This window comes from Pterocles gutturalis, unplaced genomic scaffold (genome assembly GCF_000699245.1).
Source record: "Pterocles gutturalis isolate BGI_N339 unplaced genomic scaffold, ASM69924v1 scaffold7455, whole genome shotgun sequence".
Lineage (NCBI taxonomy): Eukaryota > Metazoa > Chordata > Aves > Pterocliformes > Pteroclidae > Pterocles > Pterocles gutturalis.
In genome coordinates this window covers 17003-40950 of record NW_010138166.1, presented here as the reverse complement: position 1 = coordinate 40950, position 23948 = coordinate 17003, and the positions used below count along the sequence as shown (strand labels likewise).

Genomic DNA, 23948 nt, shown 5'->3' with positions numbered 1-23948 from the left:
ATAAACATTTCAACTCCTAAAAGTCATCCTGTTCTTCTATGCAGTATCAAACACAAAAATGAAAAAACAAATAGAAATACAAAGATAAAGACATGTACCAGAATATGCCGTCAACAGCTGTATCATAATATGCAAGAAAGCTGATTCATTCTCGCAGACAATCTTAATAATGTGCTGCAGCTCAATTATTTATCATGTTTAATTTCCTAAATTTAAGAAGTGAATTAAAAAAGTAACATCAAACATCTGAACTTTTGCATGCACTATACAGCCCACTTGAATTAATAAATGTTACTGATGCCCCATGCTTTTAAAAGGAAGAAAAGGACATGTGGCAAGACAGTGGCCAAGCACAAAGGTGAGAACCAGAATTTTAATTTCTGATCCCAAGTCTGGCTGAAAGGTTGCTTTGACTTTGCAGTGGGCCCTGCTCTATCCTTTATTCCCTCTCTGACACATTTCTGCTCACGTTGCTCATCTTTGCTGCGTAACAAGCTTCTGTTCTTAACCCCAAGCCCTTTCCCCAGCAAATCTCAGGCTCACAGCTTACAGATTTTGCTCCCCTTTCTATACCAGCTTCCAGCTTTGGTCTCCTTGTCTACCTGCACCTCAATCTACTTCATAGTCACTAATCTAATTTACTTTCTTCCTTTATTTTCTTTTGGCCCATGTTCATCTCCCCAGTGACTCCTAGACCTTACTTAAGTGGTCCTGGTCATCACCCAGACCCAGGATATTCCTTTCCTTCCCTTTCCGTACTCATTTTTTCCTCCCTGCAGTCTGGCCCCTCCACCAGTGCTCTTTCCCATCACTGCCCCTGATTATCGCTGATTATCAATCCCAGGGACCTTGAGCAGCCATTTTCTGTCTTCCTTTGTTTTCTTAGCCAATTTTAGTCTCTTCCTGGACAGTGGGGTCCCAGCAAGTCCTTCCCCCCCTTTTCCCAGCCCACCCCTGCTCCCATGCAGTGCCATGCCACAGAGCCAGCCTCCTCCCAGCGCCACCAGGCAGGTTCCTTCTCTAACCCACTTGTGTTTAGCTAGGGAGGACAATAAAGTAAAACAGACACAAAAGACAGCAAAGCACAGTCAAAACGACCTCCTTATCTTCAGCAAAGAACTCAAATTACTCATGTGAATGGTAAGGAAAGTGGCACTTAATCACAGGCCAAAGCATAACTAAACAGACCCAGGGGCACTGGGAAGCTAAACTGCACAAATACCGGCCAGAAGATAAAAGAAATTACCATGGGTCTGCGTGTTTGAACTTAGCAAAGCTATATGCAGTTGGAAACGAGGACTTGATTTCAACGCAAAGTGAGAGGCAATTATAGCAATAACCCCACCTAAAACCTGTTGCTTTCTACTATCTACTGCTGTATTTATCAGAACAACCACCTGCTTTTGACATTTTTCTAAGGTGACCAAAAAAAATAATCAAAAGGAAAACACTTCTCATGAGTTTCAAAAGAAGCAGTCTCTTTCCTTCTGGGTTTTAAGTAAAGTATTTCAAATAGGACTTTCAGAGGTAGTTTTGTTTCTCTTATCTTAAAGACAGACTGAGGTAATTCACCTGGCAGTTTGCCCCTGCACTTTGTACAAAAAGAGTATTTCAGAGAGTTCTTCAGCCTCCTGCACTCTGCCCATCGGTGCAGTCTCAACTGCTTCCTGCTTCGAGCCCTCTCCAGTCCATGCGTCAGCTCCAATATGCACATTGACTTAGATAAGGGCAAGCACGTCACCCACCCATGTCAAATTTAGAGCCCAAAATGACTCGTCTTGCATATTTGAAACAAATACTCTAGACATTTAAGAGTAAACTGGAATTTGGTTTTCAGAGAATCCCCACAAATCTACCCTTTGGAAATTTCCATCCTGGAGTATCTCTGCTGCTGCTTGTTTCACCTACAGCTGGACCTTCCACCACTGCAGCTTGCCCATCACCCTTCTCTGTCTTCACACAAATACACTAGACTCGGTGGAAACTGAAAAAAAAAAATCAGTTCAGGACAAAGGAAAGGTAAAGAAAAGAAAGATCTGCTGAAGAGATTACTAGAGAAATGACATTATGTGATTCCTCCAACACTTGGAAATTAAATTTCTGCAAATCATAAGCTACTCATTGTGTACACAACACAGATCAAAGCAAACTGATGAAGAAGAAATAAAACAGTCTATCAATGTCATTTAATCAAGCTTGTTTGCATCTGCTTCTGTAAAGCTTACTTAGTATCTGATTCTGTAAAGCGTGCGGGTCTAGAAAAAAACAGAGCGAGTTCACAGAAACCCGTAACCTGCAGAAAATAGGGCTGGCAGAGATATGTACTGTTCACCCCCTAAAGACAGCGGGTGTCTGCTGCTGTCGCTTTGCACTAGCCTCTTATGGTTGACCACTGAGGGATTCTGCATGCAGTTCCCATCAGCCCTGCTCAGCTCATTTAAGAAGTGAGACGGGATGGTCTGCTGAACAGAACAAAATGAAAAAAAAAAAAAAATCAGAAAATTCTGTCCACAGGGAATGACCGGAGAGGAGAGAAAGGGCCAAAGTAACTACAAATGCATTTGAATTTAAGACAAAAATGTTGAGAAGTAGATATACTTCACAGTCATTCCAGGACACATCACGAAGTACAGACAGACCCAAACTCAGTCAGCACATGCTCTAGGCTGGGGGGGCTCTAAACTGCTTTCAGGGACCCAAAGCAGCTCTGGGATGAACTCTGGAGACTCTACTGAGGAAAGTGATCTGACTATGAACCATACTTTAGAATTTCAAAGAAATGAGGCAGGGAAATGCAAGAAGAAATGAATTCCCACCACACACACTAGATCTGTAGGCATTTTTTGATAATTAAAGAGTAGGGTTTTGAAGACTACATAACTGTATACAGTGTGGTATCATCAACATTCGGCAGCATGGCAAGTGCCCTACTCAGGTACGGTTAAAATAGCGCTGGAGGATATTTGTACTGCAGAAATAAAAATTCCACCTTGACACTGGAAAGGAACTAAAGGGCCTAAAATGCATGAATTGCAATGCTGCAGAGTGTGCACACTGAAATTCATGTACCTACAGAAGTGTGAATGTCATTTCAGAGGCACAAGTCTAAGCTGAATCGTGGTTGTTCCAAAGTCTAGGGAGGCGTTTTCTTTCATCGCTTTATGGCTTCATGATTTGCTCAGCTGATCCTTACCCAGGTAATCTGTTACCCAGAAGAGGTGCAGCTGTTGCCTACAACATCAATTTGAGTTTCTACTGCACATTCATGTCCTCCATAACCTTCACAATCCTGGCAGAGAGGAGATACTGTGTGAAGGAGGACAAGCTTAGCGGGGCAGCTGCAGTTCCAGGAGTCTAAAACCCAGCGCGGTGCGGAAACAAGTTCAAAAGCATGGGTGTGGAGAGACAGCTCAAAGTGATGGAGAATAAAGAGTTGCAGCAAGAAGGGAAAAGAATTTTCTAGCATCCCCCCTAGTTTTCTTTAGTAACTACAAAGGGAGAGGTTAGGATATAAGAATCTTTGAGAAGGCAATGCCTTTTTGGCTCCACGTTGCTGGGGAAGGCCTGTCTCTAGCACAGTGTGGTCATCATCAGTGATTGCAGATCCTTAGCGTCTTCACAGCATAAATCCATAAAAAAAAAGACTAAGTGGCACGCACACATCAAAGCAGGATTTTTTAAGAAAGAAAGGATACAACACATGAAGTTCCAAATTATTTCAACATTCAGGAGTCATCCAAATTCCAGTTTGGAATCATTAACTTCCCTCCACACTAAAACTGCACTATTGAAAAATACGTGTTCTCAAGAAACCCAGGAGAGACGTCAATGTTTATTCCCATTTGGAAGCAATCACAATCATCTGCTTCCTCCTAGATGAGGATCTGCCAGTGAAGTAAACAAAGTGATTTGCAGTTGACCTAGCAGGTCTTGGCAACCTGCGCAGAAACACGGGCTTGTTTGGTTACGGCACTCTTCGTTTTAAGTGACTCTGTGTTCTCTCCTGTTCAGTTTCCCCCTCCTTCCTCAGCAAAGTTAAGCAGTGACTAAGACTAGAAATTGAATTTATCGTTGAATTCAAGTCTTTTAACTTTATTAAAAAAAAATGTTCCTGCCCTTCCCCCTCCCTAACTGTCACTCATTTCCATCAATATCAGTGATGGAGCCAGTAAATGTTCTCATCTGTATGTTGGCAGCAAATGTTACTGGTCTCTTTTTAGCTTCTGTATGATTTAATATGCTAATTCCTAGACAGTGTAAAAGAAAGGAAGACATACAAAATCAGCAGAAGCCATGGGATAACCTATATCCTACTGAGTCTGACTTGTGATTTGGCGGAAGAGCAATGAACATTCATCATGTTGACCCTTCCCCAGCAGGAACAACACTAGGCTGCCAACTTTGCACATCCAGACAATTTTCTCATCAACTAATCTGCTGTTTTTCTTAGATTTGCATTTTATTGTTTCATGCATTTGGAAACAAACTTTGAAAAAAAATATTTTAAAAAAGGAAAGAAAGCAGGATACTTCTTCGGGGAAGACAATAATTGAAGAATGAGGAAATAAACTTCTCTCTCAAAAGGCAAACCACCACCAACCAGCCGTTCACTTTAAGTATCTACAAAATCTACCCTCTGATCAATATGCCAACTACAGAACTTAGATGAAAAATTTCTGGTTTTTAACAGAAAGAAACAATGAAGTGATTGAATTCTAATTGAGTCTTATTGATTGGTTTTTCCAAGTCAGCTGTGGGGAGATTAGATATCTATTTTACCTACCTTTCATACTGAGATGGGGATAAAAGAAGTAAAGACTGTAAGAAGTTTAAATCATCCATATTAATCTTCCATTACACTCCATGTCCTGGTTACAATCACAAGCAGTAATTCAGGATGGTCATTTAAAATGAAATTTTAAACAACCGATTGACTCACCTTCTGCTGACAGCCCCTGTATGTTAATCCCCTTGGCAGCCAAGAAACTCAGGCATGCATCTATGTTTTCAATCTGTCCAAAAACAAACAAACAAGACACAAAAACAAGATGCATTGTAATAATTGTTTACTTTCATCTCCCGCCACCCTTTATTGCACTTGGTCTTTGTATCACACAAAAAGTCCCTTTTATCATTACGTGGAAACCATAATATGAAACTTCCTCAGTTACTACAGTCCTATATTGATCGAGGACTACACAGGTCGGGACTTTCTGTTATTTGTACTTACATGAAGACAGTTATTTAATGTTCTAACCACGAAAAAGGATTCACTACATATCTTACTAAAGGGTCAAGGATGCTATGCCAGGATTTTTAACCTACCATAAGTATAACAAACATGAAACCGAAAATATACACAGAGGCCACATTTGCTGGAGACAGCAGACTGCCACTTGCTCTTAAGTTGACAGCTGGCAAAAGTAAAATTTCCCAGCCACAAAAGCAGTCAAATATAAAAACTGTAACTGGAAACCCCGGCTGGAATCCAGAAAACGTTCACTCGCTACATCCTCCGCGTGTCAGGAATGACAGGCAACTCTGGTCGCTCCCCGAGGGGCAAATCCTGCCCTTCAGAGAGATGCTACAATGGCGTTAAGTTCTGGTTAGGAACAGGTTCTGGTTCTGGCATTAAGAACAGGTCTGGCTGTTAGTGACTACGCTGCTATGTACACACTGGACTCAAATCTGACCTAACAAAGCAAACTCCAGAAGGGTTGGATGAGTTAGGCATTTCTTCCCACCCATCTCAACATCACGACAGAGATCTTGCAGTAGCTTCACGCCTAGTTTCCCACCAAGCTACCACCAACACTCTGCTGTCATGTTCAGAAGATGCAGAGAGATGCCAGCCCCCCCAGACCACAGCACTTCTGTGCAGAAGCCTAAACTTAGACACTTCAGGAAGCTGCAACAAACAATATCTTAGGAAATATCATGTTACACATGTGGTTACACAGAAAATTTTTGGATAATACCATTGAGCAATTTTTTCTTGTACCACTGTAATCAGTAAGTGATAAAAAGGGTCTCCATGTTTGAACAGCTTGCAAACATTAGTTTATTAATTCCCAAAAGATTGCAACCAAACACTGCTTCCCCTTTATAGATAAGGAACAGACAGACACCAATCCCCACACTTGCTCTCACATAACCACCTTTCTTCTGTGAAGTTTGGAGACATCGAAAAGGACTGTGAAAGATCCAGCTTCCCTGTCAGCTCCTGCCTGCCCTTGAAAAAAAACTATACAATATTCTGTGTGGCATTCTGGAGGCTGAGCTCCCAGTACCTGACCTGTGCTTTCTGTCCTTCTCAAAGTAATAAAAAAGCACAAGGGAAGCTGCCAGAGAACCTCCAGCATGGACTTCTCTCAAGGTACTTTCATTTGTTGTCTATAAATAAAACAAAAACATTCTTTTCTGTCGGGGGGGAGAAAAATGTTATTTGCATTACCTAACTGAGATTTCAACAACTGTAAACACTGACATATGCAAAACTTTTTTCAACCTCATTATACTTTGATATAGTACATCAGATACATCAAAGCATACGAAGTATATAATATTCTTTGAGTACACCATATACTTCTAAACCCAGTGAGATACCAACGAATAAATTTCCTGGAACATTCAGACCTTAAAGCTTGTGGCAGGGTGCAGCTCAAAGGTTCATTTATCCCCAGTATTCAAGAAGAAAGTGAAACACAGAATGCAGGTCTGTAGCTGAAATTGTTAAAACTTAGTGTTGCTAGAAATTCAGGGTGCTTCACACACAATGACCGCCTGGTGCCTGCACAGCAGTGATTTGTCGCTGCTGTCGAGCTACAGTCACCCTCACTTGGCACTCTGGAGTCTCGTAAGAAGCAAAAGCCCTCAATGCTCAACCAGAGAGCTGTCTTCTACCCCCCTAAGGTGCGAAGAATAAAAACTGTGATGTCGGGATGTGTGAGGGAAGCAATCACTGATTTTTCCTATCATAAAAAAACAAAGGTAAGAAAACTACTCAAATCTTCATAGGTCACACAGTTTAAGGTGTGAATACTATTTTGTGGCTACTGGCTGAAGAACCCTAAGCTTGGCTGAATTAGTCTAATGCATTAGAAATAATTTTGCTTGTTTAAAAAGAGGAAACTCCAACAGTGTAACATTTAATTAATTTCATCTATAAAAGCTCCAAGGAAGGCTTCTGTCTAGCCTCTTCTCTATTAACATTAACAAGAACTAACTATTTATTATCTGCAAATGTTGTTTTATGGAGAAAGATCCCCCAGTGCCTACAGGGTTGGAGGCAGGAAGCTATTCTGAAGTAGTAGCATGGTAGTTAGACCATTTAGATGTGTGTATCTAGGGTAGAAGTGAAGTTCCTGAACAGATCTCAGCTAAGGAAAGATCTAATGACCCTGCGTCATCATGACCTCCAACACAAAGTGCAGCTGCCTCCTTGAAATTACGGTATTCAGCAGCAAATCGTCACTGAGACCCTATGGGCCCTTTCTTGGCCAAGTCCACATATTGCTTGAACACTTTAAGCAGATGTGAAAAGACTGGATTTGCCAAAGGGGAGCATATATTTTCTTTTTCACTGTGAGCTACGATTGGTTTTTTGGCTGACAATTCTGATTTCTCATTTGCTTTGCCAGCAGCGTTTAACACTCAGGAATGATGGCAATTGGATGCTCTCATTTCCCACCTACCCAAAACAGGGGAAAGCTGTGCAAAAGGAGAAGGAAAATCAAGGACAGACATGCACAGTGATTATCTCACTCGGACGTATTACCGTGAGTGTCCAAAACTGAGCCTTGCCTTGTTATACTTCCTGGCCAAAAGCATCAAATGAATTTGCAGTTTTGAATCGCTGCATATATGCTGCTTCAGGGACAGTCCACTATCAAAGCAGGATTAAAAGCTAGCGGTCACACACATTTATTGATTTCTAGGTACTGTAGTAAAGCACATCGTTGCACATCAGGGTTTTCATTCCCGCCAGACCCGCACACTTCTTGTTCCTCCCTCACTTCTGCACACCTGAAACTCAAGTACACACAAACTTTAATGGCTTCACTAAATTCCTATGTGTTGATCAGAGCACATTTATTTAATTCTGATTTCACTATGACTTTCCCAGGTATATTACTCAGATTTCCCTCTGTTCTCAAGTCCCCTACAGTCACCACGCATTTCTGACAACACTGGCCACCAGACCCACACAAGTTTTTGCATGTGTCATACAATAGCAACTTGAACTTCTATTCTTGTCAGCGCTAGGAAGAACAGGAGCTAGGAAACATGCCCTGGCCTGTGTGAGCAGAATAGGGCATGCCACAAACAAAAAACCCCAAATATCCTCACCCTGTAGCCTGTAAATGGAGACCCACAGGTGGGCACCGATATATCTTGAACGTTGACTGTATTAGACAAAGTCTTGAACATGGAAACTGTCTACAGCCAAAGCTGGATGTCCAACTCTGCCAAGTCAAACACACAAGGTAAATTGTAACTAGTGCTGCCCTTGTGGCAGATACAAATCAGAATCAAACTAACTGTAGGTTCCTTCACTTAGAAACCATGGGAAGTTTCCCATGTTATGATGCAAGACCTCTGCTCCCAGCTTTCACAGTGATAGATGTGGCGTTTTTATGAGCTTATCCAGAAAACCCAGTACTTATATTGAAACCAGTGCTTTCCATTTAACTTGAGGCTCCATGTTATGGCCAGTGTATTAGTTTTCGAAAGAGAAAAAGAAGATTGATTTTGTGTGAAAGTTTTTAAAGTTTCACAAAACCCTATGCAATATTCCAGCAGACTTCACATACAATGTAGAAACAAGGAAAAAGTCTAACCCAAGCTGTTTTCATCAAGCTGTTTCTTAAGGCAAAAATCTGTATTTTCAGATCGAGCTTTTACACTCAGTATTTTTATATAATAAAGTTTAGGAAGAACCTTAAAATCTTCAGTCATTACACTGACAATCCTTAAAACTCTGGAGTTCTGGGGGAGTGAGGGTCCTCCCTTCAAATAATGTCTCATCTGCACTATTTCCTAAACATAATTATATATAAGATATACCTAGGCAAAATTGCAAATTCCATTTTCCCCAGAAGGATATAAATACTATTATTGCTTTGTGTAAAATAAATCTTCATTAGTAGTTATCCCATTCAAAATGTATCTTTTATAAAACAAAATAACATGTTGTTCCAAGTGTTCATATGCTGCTCCTGACTATTTGGATAAAAACATCTCTCTAAATTAAGTTTCAGGGTTTTGACAGAACTTGGTGGATATCTCAGAAATTAAATAACATGTAACACAAAGTCAAATGGAACTAATCTATTTTGAAGCCAGGTCCTAACAGATCTAGCCACAGAAGCAAAAATCTATTATCATAGGTATGCTGTTATCACATGTATGTGAAGAGCTGACTCTGTTACAACTGCATTATTTGGGGTTTTTAAAGAAAAGGGCAGTTGGGGTACTAACCAAAGGCTGGAGAAGTAGCCTCAGCCTCATCTCCTGCATTCCCCTCTCTGTGACCCCGGGTAAAACCTCAGCTTTGCTGTGCCCCAGCTCCTCCCCTGGAAATAATGGGAGAAATAGCATTTCTCTACTTTACAATATGCTATTAATGTTCAATATTCACTCACAACATCCCCGACATAAACAGAAACAGGGGCAGTAAGCACCACAGAGAAAGCTGCAGTTCACGATGGCCAAGGTTTCCAATCACATCACAGCATCCAAAGGGCGTTCTTGTATTGTGAATGGTCTCGGGCAATCCTGTGCGACTCACGAAGCTCGGCAAAAATAATCTGGTCTGGGAGAGGCAGATGGAAGGGTTGTAGAAATTTTCCTAGCTTATTTTAAAATTCAGCTTTTCAGGGTTTTTTTCAAGTTTGTTTATTCAAAACTGAAACCTTCCTCTGAGGGGGAAAAAAAAAAAAGGGCAATTTCTTTGAAAAATATTCCTGGAAATATTATTTTTGGATCAGCTTTTCAGGATTAGGCCTTAAATATATTTGAAAAGTTGAAGTGGATAATTTGTGCATCATTTGAAATCTTGAAACGTCCTAAATTACAATTTGTTCAGTAAGAAGTTCAACTTTGCAAAACAAACATCAATGGAGTATCCTGGCCCCAGAGAATCATTAATTTAGGATATAGATGAAACCCGTTGGTGGTCTCAAGAGACACTAGACTAGATTTTAGCACATACCACACTAACTGTACGTTATTGGCACTAAACCTCTGTTTGCGTATAACTAAAGACAGGAACAGGCTGTGCTCACTAAATACATAATTGGGGGGTAGCAGGTCCCATGACGCTGAATTTCCACCTTCTCTGGCTGCTCACAGGAGACCCTTTTCTATCCGGGGCTTCCAGACTGAAAGTTACATTTCTGGTGCTGTGCTGCTGGGAATGAAAAGTAAAATATGACCAATACCTAGTGAACCTGGATTTCTTCCCAAAACATCCTTGAATTCTACATAAAACAATATTTCAAAAGAGCAGAAATGCCTGAAAGGAAGGACTGACACTACAATCACACAAAGCAGTAAGCACTGGCTCTGGTACATGGTTGTACTTCCTCAGACACTAGCTCAAGTGTTGAAGGCTCTGCATGTCATTAACTCGGATTCGCAGCAGTAATCCAGAATTTCATGAAACTCATGTAGAAAGAACTACACTGAATATTTTATCACAAACAGAGCTTTTACCTCAGAAAAAAGTTTTGTATTAATACTGCTGCACTCTATTATATGATTAATTATAAAAATAAAATAACCTACCAATCAAAAATCAATTTTTAGTAACGCAAGTAAATTAGATTCTCAATTATTGCGAGCAATAACCAGCAAATGATCTGGTTTTGTTTATTCAAATGCACGCAACTAAAGAAGTAGTAATGGTCATCTCGGGGCCATGTCCTTCGAAGGACCTCTTGCAATATGGTCACTGACAGTTGTTCGTTTCTAAAAAAGATCCACGGGAAGGGAGCTACCCCCGCAGCCCGTTCCCAGGCGCAGCAGACCCTCTCCGTCCCCGCTGATGTGCATACTTACGTCTTGAGACCCGAGGGTCACAGCATCACCTGTTCCCAATGGATTTATTCTGGTGGCTGGAGGGGCACCAACACATATGTGCCCCCTCCTTCCTTGCACCTGGATCCTGGATGACATCTCCTACTGAAATTCTCTTGCATAATTGCTTAGGACAAGCACAATAGTACTGTTTAAATATATAAAAATAATCCTTCATAAAAAGCCAAAGAATACAATTTTCTGGATATGTATTACCCTCACAGACCAATTAATTAAAATAGTCATTATCACACAATTACAGTGTATAAGTAATGGCTGGAAATCAAAGATTTATGACAAGACATGTACACAGAAAGTTTAATTCTCCAGGCTGCATAATCCTTCATAAAAGCTACGATCTATTCCAAATATTCAAGAGTGAAGAGCTAAGTACTACATATCCTATGAAAAGAAACAAAGACCTAGGCACCAGAAGAAATTACCATACAAACAGCTTTAATTCTGACATCACAAACCTGACAGAGAAATATATAATTCACTCTACTGTTCTTATACAGTGCAGACGACAGAGAGGTTTCTCTAGAGAAAGCAAAGCAAGAATGTACAACTTGGGAACCGGAATGAAACAGTGTGAACATGAGCAGATACCTTTTGTTATCAACCTAAGCTTGAAACTTGGGTTACTGTCATTCTGCTGCTGTTTTGGAAGAAGGAGAAGAAGAATTGAATTCACTTCCACCTTTCCTTAGTTAGAAAAGGCTCAGATAATGTTAACCTTGAATAAAAACCATAATTGAACCCTGACAGGCTCCACACAAGATTCAGTCTGAGCACAAGGTTTGCTCGTGGTACCAAATTCAACACCAACAGAATCTCGGTGAAGCCAATACAACCCATTGCCCCTAGCATGGCCTCACCAAGAACACAGCTTCATACACTGCATACGCCCTAAGAGGGAGGCATGGGAAGTTAAAGACTTCATTTAAACCCAGGATTTCCCATTTTTCCCCATTTATGAAAAACATAGCAAGAAACTGTGTGTTTGCAGAGTACTGCATAGAAGGTATACTTATGTAATAATTTTTCATAAATAACAGGCATGGCAAAAAATAATTATTTTCCTGGATTTTGGTGCAGGTGTAAAAACATAAGTGAAGGATACAGAGATCTACACATAGGTACGTGGAATGACACTGCCTCCTCAATGCATTTACCTTTTCATGTATTTAGTCCACACTGGAGGTAGTGACACTGCTGAGTGACCCTTTATCGTGCCTTATGGCAGGGAGGTGTACATACTGGCCTTTCCCAATGCAGGCTAGCTCTATTTATCATGTTATTTTCTATGGAGGGTGATGGTGGGGCTGAGAGGGTGGCTTGTGGTTCTATTTAGACTGTGAACTCCTCAACACAGAAATCTGTGACCCCGCCACGCCTGTCTTACTGATAACAATACACAGCTGGTAACCATAATAGCGTAACAACAGTCTGGATCTCTGGGAAAAAAATAGAGATGGTAAAATGAATCTTATCTAAGAAGGAAGAGGGACATCTAAGTACAAGCAACCTGCCTACAAAGGCAGATCACCTCTGTAGTAAATCATTCCTGTCTGTGTGACAGCATGGCTTCATATATAACCAACAGAAACACGTCAAGCTTGGAGAAAATGCTTCCAACATTCCTAAAGTGAATATCTGGCCAAGTGCCTCTGCAGGCAGTTGAAGCCACACTGGTGTGTGCCACTGGCCAGTCCGGCACGGCTCCGGGGGACGTCTTCCCCTCCAGCCAACCCTCAGCTGTGCGGAAACATACCAGAGGTCAAGGCCAAAAGATACCCATTTGTGACTGTAGTACCACTGAAAGAGATTAAATTTCTAAACACATACTGACCATAAGATACAAACTCCTCAAGCAAAGCATGGGGAAGGCTTACCAGAAAAGTTCCCTTCACTACATCGCTCAGAACAAGCTTGGAGTAGGATTACTTGAAGATATATTGCTATATTTAACCACTGGGATACATTTCCAAAAATCCTATGCCAGGAATTTGCAGAGGGGGAAAAAAAAATGCTTGTGATGTTTTTGATCTTCCCGGCGGAGCTGCTCCCCTGAATTAGCAGCACATGCCCAGGCAGCAGAGTCCTCCTCGGCGTTGGGAATGTGCGGCCGATCGACCAGACTCCAGCCCCACCAACCCAGAGGGGGTGGGAGCAACTGCCTTGAAGATTTATCGCAGCTATGGCAACGTTTACACAACATCGAGTGTAGAGGAGCAGGTTAAACATGATGGCTGGTGTTGAAGAGGAAAGGTATAGAAATATATAAAATATAGAACAAAAACAATATATGGAAATTATAGAAATTAAGTGTAGAAAATAATTCTAAGAAAAATACAAGCAACTAAGGATATTTAAATTTTTTCATCATTTTTAGTTACTTGTACAAAACACATCAGCTCACCCGTTTAGTAGCTATCACACACACGTAGTTAGCTGTTCAGCTGATGCAGATGGTTTCAGCTCATATTATTCCTGCCAACCAACTCATTGATGTGTACTGAGCTATACCCTTTAAGTATGGGCCATATCATACCAGCATTCACATTTTTAATCTCAATTATTTGCAAATAAGAACACAAATATGTATAGCATGTACCATGCACACAAACAGTAATGAAGATTTCAACATCTCATGCTCTTTTCTCCAACAAAAAAAGATTCACAGAGCATGGGGTGGAGCTGGCAAGGGTCACACCGAGGAGGGAAGTGGACCATCAGCTCTAACAGCTGAATTCAAACTGCTAGCGCTGCCCCCTTCAAAAGCAGGGGCCCTGCCAGGCTGGAGAGTTTCCATACAAACTGTTCTGTGGCCTTGGGTGTTACAGACATGACAGAACAGCTCATTTTCAGAATACAAGAAACCCATCAAATATTAAAATAATAGACAAATTGCCACCCCTAGAGTAAGGTTTCCTTGTAAATGAAGTCATCATATTGACAACACAGCCATCAGGTCGACGTCACAAAGTTCTTGGGAAGAAAAGTAGGCTCTGACCCACGTTGCACTACAAGGTTCTCTACGTTTGCAAGATAAAGAGGAGTAGAAAGATTGAACAGTACAGCTTGATACCTGCATCAGAAAGGGATGAGTCCTGAAAAACTTCCAGTCAACACAGGAAAAAAAAATTAATACCTCCGCTTTGTTATTTGATAACACAGAATTACATACACAAAGTGATCATCCTCAAAAATAATAAAACCCAACCGCAAACCCACACGAGAACCACAGCTATTTCCTACCCTAATTATAGGAGGGAACTGTGGTGTTGGTTCAGCCTACGTTCCTTTCTGTTGCTCCAAACTCCTGTCTTGGGTGTCCCACAACTTCCCCCCGCTCAGCATGGGAAGATGAGAGTCTGCGTTATCCACCTACAGATTCCCCCCGCATCCTCCTCCCATCAGCACTGACAGCTTTGCTACCGCTCAGCGCTCCGTCAGGCTTCAGCAACAAGGGTAACACACTATCACTTCTCAGACTTTCACACCTAACATTTTAGTTCTTTCTAGAATATCATAACCTGTGATTTTTTTTTAATGTTGAACTTTGGAAAAAAATATTATTTTCTCATTAGTCTTTTCTCACACTTTTTTCTTAAATTTAGAGATATGTCTCATCTCTTTCCACTGTCAGATTCAATATTTCTTACCTTTATGTTCAAGGTGGGGAAAAATCCTCTACCTCTCTTACAAGCCACGTTGCTGCTACTTCTATTCCTTCTTCCAGTCCCATCTTCAATTATGTTTCAACTGTTGTCTGCTTCTGCCAACATATCCCTTCGCTGGCAAGTATCTCCTCTCTTCTTTGTCTTCAAGTCCACATTTTAAAAATTAGCTTTCTTTACTCAGCTCTCTCCCCAGTCACTGTTATTCTAGCTGATACAGATCTTCTCTTTCCTTCGCCTCGCTCTCCGCTTTAATGCTCTGATCTTTCAAACACCTTGTCCTTTGGCCTTTATCTTATATCATCTGATCTTTGCCATCATCTCAGCTGTTATGATTTATCCCTTGCGTGTAATAGGTAACACAGCTACCTCCCTCCTACTCCCTCCTCGCCGTGCTATGCAAAAGGGATATTAATATACAAGACAATAAAATGCTCAGCTGCCGCACCATGCTAAAACATTGCTGAGAACCTTCCTGCAAAACCCAGGCCATTTTACACGACAGATTTCCTCGCAGACAGAACACAGCCTTTCTGCAGGCTGCCGCTGCAGCCAGACTTGATAGCTGCACCTAACTCCCTTACGTGCTCCATTTCTAGTTTGTTTAGCACTTTACAACCATAAGTGATATGAACCCTTTTATGACAGGTACCATTCAGCACTCACAAAGGTATCACATCAATACGGATAATCTACACTACCTACGAGGGAAGGGACTGAACAGCACCTCCTGTACAGTCCAGATTCTGCAGGAAGCTAAAGGTTGAGCTCTAACATCATCCCCAAAATATGAGGTAAACTGAAAGAAAGAAATAAAAAGATCTCCATTTTTTCTATAACCTAACAATATTATCAGAGATAGCCTTACTTGGGTTTATTGACCTCAGTCCTCTTTTCAGAAGTGTGTAGGAGAGGAAACCACAGTCTTCTTTCACCCTCCTTTGCCCTGTTCTCAAGACCCACGCCAATTTTTTCTTGTGCTTCATTCTCAAAACCTAAATGCAGTTGTGGTGAGGGTGTCCAAATCTTCTTGGTCCCAGAGCTATGCTCCGTACAACCACCTCCTCTATTAACCACAGGATTTTCTGCATGCCAGCTGGAACTAATCATCACAATTACAGGCTTTTGTTCATATCTACAGTACAAAAATATAGAGGTTTGGAAAAGAAAACCCCTAACCTGAAACAGTTCTTATGCAGAGGACAAGACACAGAATAGTCTATAATAGATGACACAAAAGCCAGCCAATTCCTATCTGGAGCAAAGGAAGAGAGGGATACTCCCCACAGCTGAGAAACCCAGACCAGATGAGCAGGGGGGATAGGTCCTCACCTAAGTGATTTTTCACGGAGCCAGCGGGGGTCCTTGTCATGTCATTCCTGGCACTGGGACTAGGCTGATCGCCACCGATGGTCCCAAACGGTTCTGCAGTACTAAACTTAATTTGACAAGGCTTATTAGCGCTGGCTGTGAGCCTGACAGACCCAAGCTGTCTCTAACGCTCAATCTGGGCAAATTTGTAGGATGCTCTCCAGCACTGCAGCAATGGGAACAGCAATACAAAGAGACCTGGTCTGGCTCTGCATGCTGCTCGCTAAGGTTTGGCGGGCTTTGCTGGCTGAGGACTGTGCCACATGGAAGCAGATAGACTTGCTTTCACAACCCCTTTAATGGGCCTGGAAGATAGATTTGCTCCAGCTTTCTAAGCTGATACATCTGCCTGGACGTGAGCTGGCTCCTCACAATTCAGCTCACATGTCTCTCTGCCCGTGGCGTGTGAGTCTACAAACGAGATAACTGCCCACATGGGGAAAGATGACGGCAGAAGGCTTCCCTCTAAACTCCGCTGTATTTCTGTTTCATGAGCAAAGGTAAATCTTCATTTATGCTGTGTTGTTTTTTTTTTTCCCCCCCCCCAAATTTACTCATCTGTGATGCCCACATTACAGACCCGACAATACAGATGTGGACACCTGTAACGGAAAGAGTAATTTGAGAGAATAAGACCAGACATCACCTGGCTGAGTGTCTGAACTGACGGGACAGCCTTGCCTCTGCCGCCTCTCTGAACCAGAAGCACCAGCCACAAACACCAGTTCCCACACTCTGAAAAAGGTTTATAAGCTATAGTAAGCAGAAACCGCATTCAAATGCGAAAGGTGAAGACTGCATATCTAAGAAAAACAAGACCCCCTGTAACACACACAGGAGAATGCAAGAGATCTGCAAAAGGGTTGTCTCCCTCAACACTGCGCTAACTGCATCAACACCACCTCTATGAACTTCTGTTTTATCTTAGTATTCTTTATTGCAAGATGGCAAACAGCTCTGTGAGCACGTGCATTCGATTAAAGCAAGCCATATGCGTAATCCTTGTTTCTCTCACATGAAGAAAACCCCTGGGGATGCCCAGCCATGACCGGTGCAGTAGATCTCACGAGCAGGGGACACAGTCCCACTCGCTCCACCCTCCTGAATGAGCAACCAGAATACCAGCAGAGCCTCAGAGCAGGCAGCAAACACTTCTTGCCAGCGCTCTTCACAATTCCTGACGCAGCACATGCCCTCTGCGTGCCTCTGCTTACAACCAATCTGACATCTATAAGCAACCTACAGCGTGCATCCAAGAACCAACACAACAACGCTGTTCCTTCACTGGGAGTAATGACTTAAAGTGACTTTTAGCTACGATGTCCTGGAATTGGTTACAGACTGTGGTCCTGAATGAAATCCAGTTCTTATGATACACTTGTGGAATATTAAATTATAGTAATTGTCAAAATGCTCTCAATTATTTATATTCTAGACAGCTGCTGTGGCTACAGCAAGAATAGCAACCAACCTCTTCAAAGCAGGAAAAAGTAGCAATGATAAATCTTTTAGATGGCTTTCTTTTTACGGAGCGCTTGCTCCGTGGGTTTAAATGAGATTGATAAATTCCAAGAAACAAGAAAAAGCCAAAGCAGAATGGCAAAACGCAACGTGGTTTCTGACTTAGGATGGCAAACTCTCATCCAATCTTTAATCTTTCATTTAACTACGTGAGTGGTTGTGCCGAAGCTGCAGTCATGGAGGTGGGGGCACTTAGGAACAGAGTCATAAAAATGAAAAACATTAAAATAGCTTCACACACAAAACAGAGAGTCACACAGCCCAAAGTGAGCATTTGCATTGCAAAGGGGAGATTTTAGAATTTATATTGTAAAATGATTTTTTTCTCAAGACACAGAAGGAAATAACCTTTATAATATCATAAATCTTAAACACTCCTCTCCTAAGATGCATTTTAAAAACCAGTCTCTTATTATTTGTGTTCTCAGTAAAGTTCTGCCTATAATTTTAACTTCACCAATACTCACAGTAGATATACTCTTGAGGTATATATGCTTTTAATTTTACTGCACTCACTTTTGGTTCTTCAGTTTTAAATATTAAACACAAGCAAGATACAAAAGAACTTATTTTACAAATTAAAACTTAACAGTCAAAACCAAGTTGCATACCTAAAACAGATCTTGGAGTTCGCAATTTGAAATTTTTTCATTTAGTTCATTTTGCTCATTTATTTTATATCTTTTCAGAGGATATAGGAACACTTAATCCACCTTTCAAATAAGTATCTAATTCTGCTTTTGTAATACTCTTGTCTATATAGAAGAACAACATTTTATTTTTATACAGTTCCCGTTTAACTATGCGGTATTCAGAAATGTAAGATACGACTGTAAGAACAATATTGATTATAAGTATGTGATAAATGATAAGGCCTAATTCAACTATTGCGGAGTACAATGGGACAAGAACTGTAATATTAATGTTCTTCAGATTATACCTTTGCTCTCACTACTGTGAAAAACTAATTTAAAATTGTTATTAAGTCTCCGACCGTGAAGTCACACACTCTCGCTCGGTACTCAGCCACGTACACACAAACAACACACCACTCTCCTACTTACCATTTGAGACCTGTTTTTTGGGCAGCCATTGATGTCTTCAATCTTCTCGTTTGCTGAAAAGCAAAAAAGAAGAAATAAAGCAAAAAAAAAATATAGCAAGGACTTTTATTCCAATTATTTCCAGAGCACTTGCTGCGAACTAAATAAAGGGGGTTTGGATTGTAGTTGTCCAAAGTGAGTGTGTGAAACACTGAGACCCATCAAAAAAAAAAGCAGCTGGAGTTTTCTAGTGGGTCATGCCTCCAGAGACAGCTGGGGGCAGAAAACAACTGGTCTGATAACGTCTTGTACAGTGACGGGTAACTCCTTTACACTACAAAAACGATTTCAACTCTGGGAACTGAATCACTGCTGGGTGGAAAAGGGAACACTGCACAGACATAGATGTTTGCACATCAACTGATCTGTTTGTAGAGTGAATACAGATTTTTAAATCTAGATGGGAAATTTATGATAACTCTAATTTTTTTTTTTTCTTAAAGCACAAACCACAAGACTAGTTTTCAAGCTTCTTGTACATGGCTTACATCCAACGCAACTTGCAGGAAAAGATGTAGTTTCAATCTTTAAAGCCTCAAGTGAAATAATGAAGTTCTCAAGGTGGTTAAACGTTTGCTTTAGAGAATATAGCTACTATGTTCGTATGGAACTACTAAAGCATATATTACTTACGTATTCTTTTATAAACCCACAAACCAGAATGCTACGAATGCATTTTAACTGACCTTCAAATAGAAAAAACTGTCATCATATAATGCTTCTATATTAGCATTAGCACTTTTGAGGTCTGAAGATTATCTCCTCTGAAATCAAATGCAGTGATATTTAGTCTCATGTCTTTTTAGATTTGCTCCTTGTTTGGATGCTACGGTAAAAGAACTACCTAGTTATTACTAATAATAAAATATTATTTTCCTAAATATACACCTATTTCACATAAGGAAGGTAAGCAGGAAGGATGGCAAGCACTGTCTCTGTATAATACACCTGAAAGTGACTCTTATGGAGTCATTCTTAAAAAAAAAAAAAAGTCACATTCATTCTTTTTCCAGCTTTGGATATTAAGTAGTATTTCAAGATTCAACATTTGTGATGTAAATCTCAGATGGTGAACACAAGACAAATTGTATCACTCATAATTAAACCTGAATCAATTTCAATTACTTTGGATAATCTCCAGATAACTCCAGGCACATGACAAAAAGGAGGAAGGATCTTCAAGGCTGCTTTTACAACACGTAGCACACTATAACATAAAAAAGAAAAACCTCCTCTGCACAGCGTACAGAAGCTTTGTTACTACACAGTCTTGTTTCTTAGGAAAAAAGTTTGTGTTTTGCAGGCTACAGCTAAAGCTGCTTCTAGGTGCGAAAGTTGTCACCATCTCTGTGACAATGAGATACAGTGTGCCTAAGGCCATGCACAGCAGCTACCAATGACTTTTGCTCCACTGTTAATTTGGAGAATTAGACTGAGAATGTTTAAATATGAACTTGCTTTCACATGGAAAACATTCTCTGAAAATGAAATCCTCCACCTTGTACTTTAACTTTTGAAAGCTTGCAGAATGAAAGCAAAATGCAGTAGGCTATATTATTTATGTGTATTTTAGAGGGAGCAATTTGAATTTCATAAAAGTTTTCACAATTCAATACTCAGACAACTACATTGAAATATTTGGTACAACCAGGTTCACACGCTGACGGTGGTGTTCTTACACACGTGTTCTCACGTAGAAGTTTTCTACAACAGTGTTAACACGGGGTAGCTAGGTATGTATGAAAGGAATCAACACCTAACTGCTCCTGGGCTTCCCAAAATTTTCCCTATTAAACAGATACAGGATGAAGTGTTGTTCATAGTGAACACCTGTCAACACACAACCAATTCCTGGCCCATTTTTTATCCATCTGTAGCCCCATGGCAGGGATGCAGAATGCTCCTGAGATATAATGCTGCTCTACAACACAGAGACAAAAATCTCTCTATGCAGCTCTAGTGACGTCATTGGAACGATGTCTCGCAATTTCATCCGAAAACAGGGCTTGCAGCTTTGTACCTCGAATCAAGGAACTAGCTCATTTGCAGCATCTCAAACCCATATAAATACGCAGGTACCAATGTCTTGTTACTTCACTGCTGTCTTCTTCATTTGCATCTCAAATCTGTCAGTTTGCTTCTAACAATAGATGTCCTAATTCCCATTAGCAGGCTTTCCCTTTCCATCAATCTCCTTTGGCCCATACATGTGTTTGTGGCATCCCAAGGACCAGATGGATGAGCCTCTGAAGGATCTAATGAAGGATCCAGGTCCCAGGGAAGAGGGACAATATGTAGCTTTGCATGGGACCAATGGAGAAAACTGTTTAGAACCTTCATTATCTACAAATATTAGTGCAAACTGAGGGAATTAAAGGCTTTGAAGAACTGAGCCTATATTTGAGATTTGTCCTCATGATAAACGATTATTTGAAATCTCATTATGAAAGATTTCTTTTTTTCTGACACAGAAAAATTACACCCCTTCTCCTTTCCTAGCTGCATATATGCATTTTCCAAATCCAGCTGGAGGCAGAAGGTTCAACCCAGCAGGCCAGTATCACTGTGAATGATGTTCAGGCCAGCCCCCAAAAGGTATGAGAAACAGAGATAGTGAAGGCTAACATCACCCTCGCAGAAAAAAATCCCTCATCATTTTTTTTTTTTTTTTTAACATTCAGCTATGTGGAGCAATGTTGCCTTGTCAGGAGATCTTATGAGCCACATCAAATATTTTTTCCACTATTTTTTAAGGCAAGGCTTTATTGAATTAATTAGCAAAGTCTCTGAAGGAAAATTATCTACATAATTCCACACAGTTTGATGGATTTCCCACCCTGTGTTTATGCAGAAGATAAAGACAGTGAATTTCTGAGCAAGCTGGTGGATACCTGGTACAAAACCAGAAGATCACTCACCTACAACCTGGATTATTTCAGCTAGTAAGACTCCATCAGTCACATCTTGCTGTAGATCCTTTATCAGTCTCTTGTGACCCGATTTTGCCAGATAGTGATTAGCCCAATCCGTGTAAATCTGTTAGGAGAAAGAGAAACAAAAATAAAATGTTAGTTGTAACACCAACCTTAAAAATGAGAGTTCTTTGTTTGTATCTGAGAGGCTGATTTACGATCCTGCCTTTTTTGCTTTTTGAAACAAGTCAACACCATTAAAATTCAAGGCATTGTACAGATCAAGTATTCAGCCTACTATAGTATGGCTCTTCCTATTCAGAAGTCTGACATCAAAGCTCACAAAAGACGATAGTAAACTGCTGAACAAGTTACAGCTTGAATGGATCATTGAGCAGTCAACTAAAACATTCTGTGGCAGTAAGAACTGTGCAGAAGAGATTTCAAATGTCCCCCCAAGTAATTTTTTTGCATTTTCCCTTTAACATTTCTTTATATCTGTTATTGAGAAATTTGAAAAGATTCTTTTCCAAGAACCTTCTTTGAACCACTTCTGGTAGATATTAGCCATACAGCAATTTCATTTTGAGGAAACTCCCTTGTTATATTACCCAACAAGCCTTTAAAGGTCTTAACATGTATCTTCTTAAGGAAGCAGATGTCAATGATGGCCACTAAAATTGGATTTTGTAAAACACTGTTGAAACAAAACACAGGTTTAGAGCCATTCACCCTTCACCATGCTGGCCCAGAGCTATGCAACCCCCCCAAGGTCACTGTGTATCAACACAGATCCTTCAAATTACTGACTGATATCATGGAGCACAGCCATGGCTCCTAGTTTCAGAAGCATCTTCAGCATCTCAGTGAAAATGCAACGCTTATCTCCTGCTCGTTCAGGGGAGTCAAAAGCCAACTTCCAAGTCTAAGAGTCAAGTATTTACCACACTGGGTGGAGGAACCTGGAAATAATGGGGAGACACTCTCTATCAGGGAGTGTAGTGACAGGTCAAGGGGTAACGGGTACAAACTGGAAGAGGGCAGATTTAGACTAGACATTAGGAAGAAATTCTTCACTGTGAGTGAAGGTGGTGAGACACTGGCCCAGGGTGCCCAGAGAAGCTGTGGATGCCCCATCCCTGGAGAGGTTCAAGGCCAGGCTGGATGAGGCTTTGGGCAACCTGGGCTGGTGGGAGGTGTCCCTGCCCATGGCAGGGAGTGGGACTGGATGGGCTTTAAGGTCCCTCCCAACCCAAACCATTGTGTGATTCTATGATTCTGTAAAACAAGGATTGTCATTTCACACTCCTCTTACACTTGCTGATTCAATGTTAATATGACAAAACGAAGAACAGATATTTTGCCTGGAGTTATTTTGGTTATAAAGTCTTCATTTATATTTTTTTTTAAACCTGTAAAACACTACTGGTACCAGCAATGAACAAATCACTCAAAATCTGAAACACATGTCCCTATTTTCCATCATTTATCCTCCACTTCCACCTTCAGAGCAGCAGGATGTGCATTTCCTACACCAACAACGTCACAGACTCGAACAGAAAAACACACTGGAACACCTCAGCGAAAAAAAAACGGAGTTGAAAAACACCTCAATGAAATAAATGCTGGGTACATGAGTGATTTCCCTAGCTCACTGAAAAAAACGAAAAGGGGAAAAAAAACCCGCAAGACTTTGCACAAGCCATTGTGTTCCTTAGCTCCTTTTATATGAAAACATTTTCCATAACAGGAAGCTATTTTTAAAGATCCAACGACTTCAAGGAACTAGGATTGACTTCACCTGTTTTTCTACCACGCGGTTCGAGCTTGCTTATCTACAAGCAAAGACACCTCAGGGAACAGGCTGAAAACCACTTACTTGACAAACACAAGGGTCCACACGCACCCCTACACCGCTGCTGCCATTTAGCTGACAAACAACTTATCAAACACAATAACTACATTTCTTTTAATGGGAGGGCTATGATGAATGTCCTAATTTATCACAGAAGGACTTCCAGCAAACATAAGCTTATACTTTGATGCATCAGTTCCAGCCTGGATCGTTTCCATGACGCAAATCATCCTGCAATCAAACGCCTGGATCAGCCCAGCACAGGAACAGAGAGCAGCCAGAGCAGACCCCTCCTGGCAGAGCCTGAAATCACAGCATCAGCAAGACCCTGAGAGCTAGTTAGGGCTGATTTTTAAATCAATCAACTGTGAGAACGCATGGCTGGCATTGCAAACCTGCCATTTCATAGCTCTTGCCTGCTGCA

The 23948-nt window shown here is 40.9% G+C and overlaps 1 protein-coding gene across 1 annotated transcript in view; it reads right to left on the bottom strand.

Moving 5' to 3' along the window:
- The window catches only part of LOC104468662 (neuron navigator 2-like), a gene marked incomplete at both ends in the record, with an annotated part of 107574 nt that extends 85781 nt beyond the window's left edge, over nucleotides 1-21793 (bottom strand). The window contains 3 exon segments of the mRNA XM_010082880.1: nucleotides 4940-5012; nucleotides 18719-18771; nucleotides 21676-21793. Coding sequence (XP_010081182.1) covers nucleotides 4940-5012; nucleotides 18719-18771; nucleotides 21676-21793 — 244 coding nt within the window.
- Between the last annotated feature and the right edge of the window lie 2155 nt (nucleotides 21794-23948).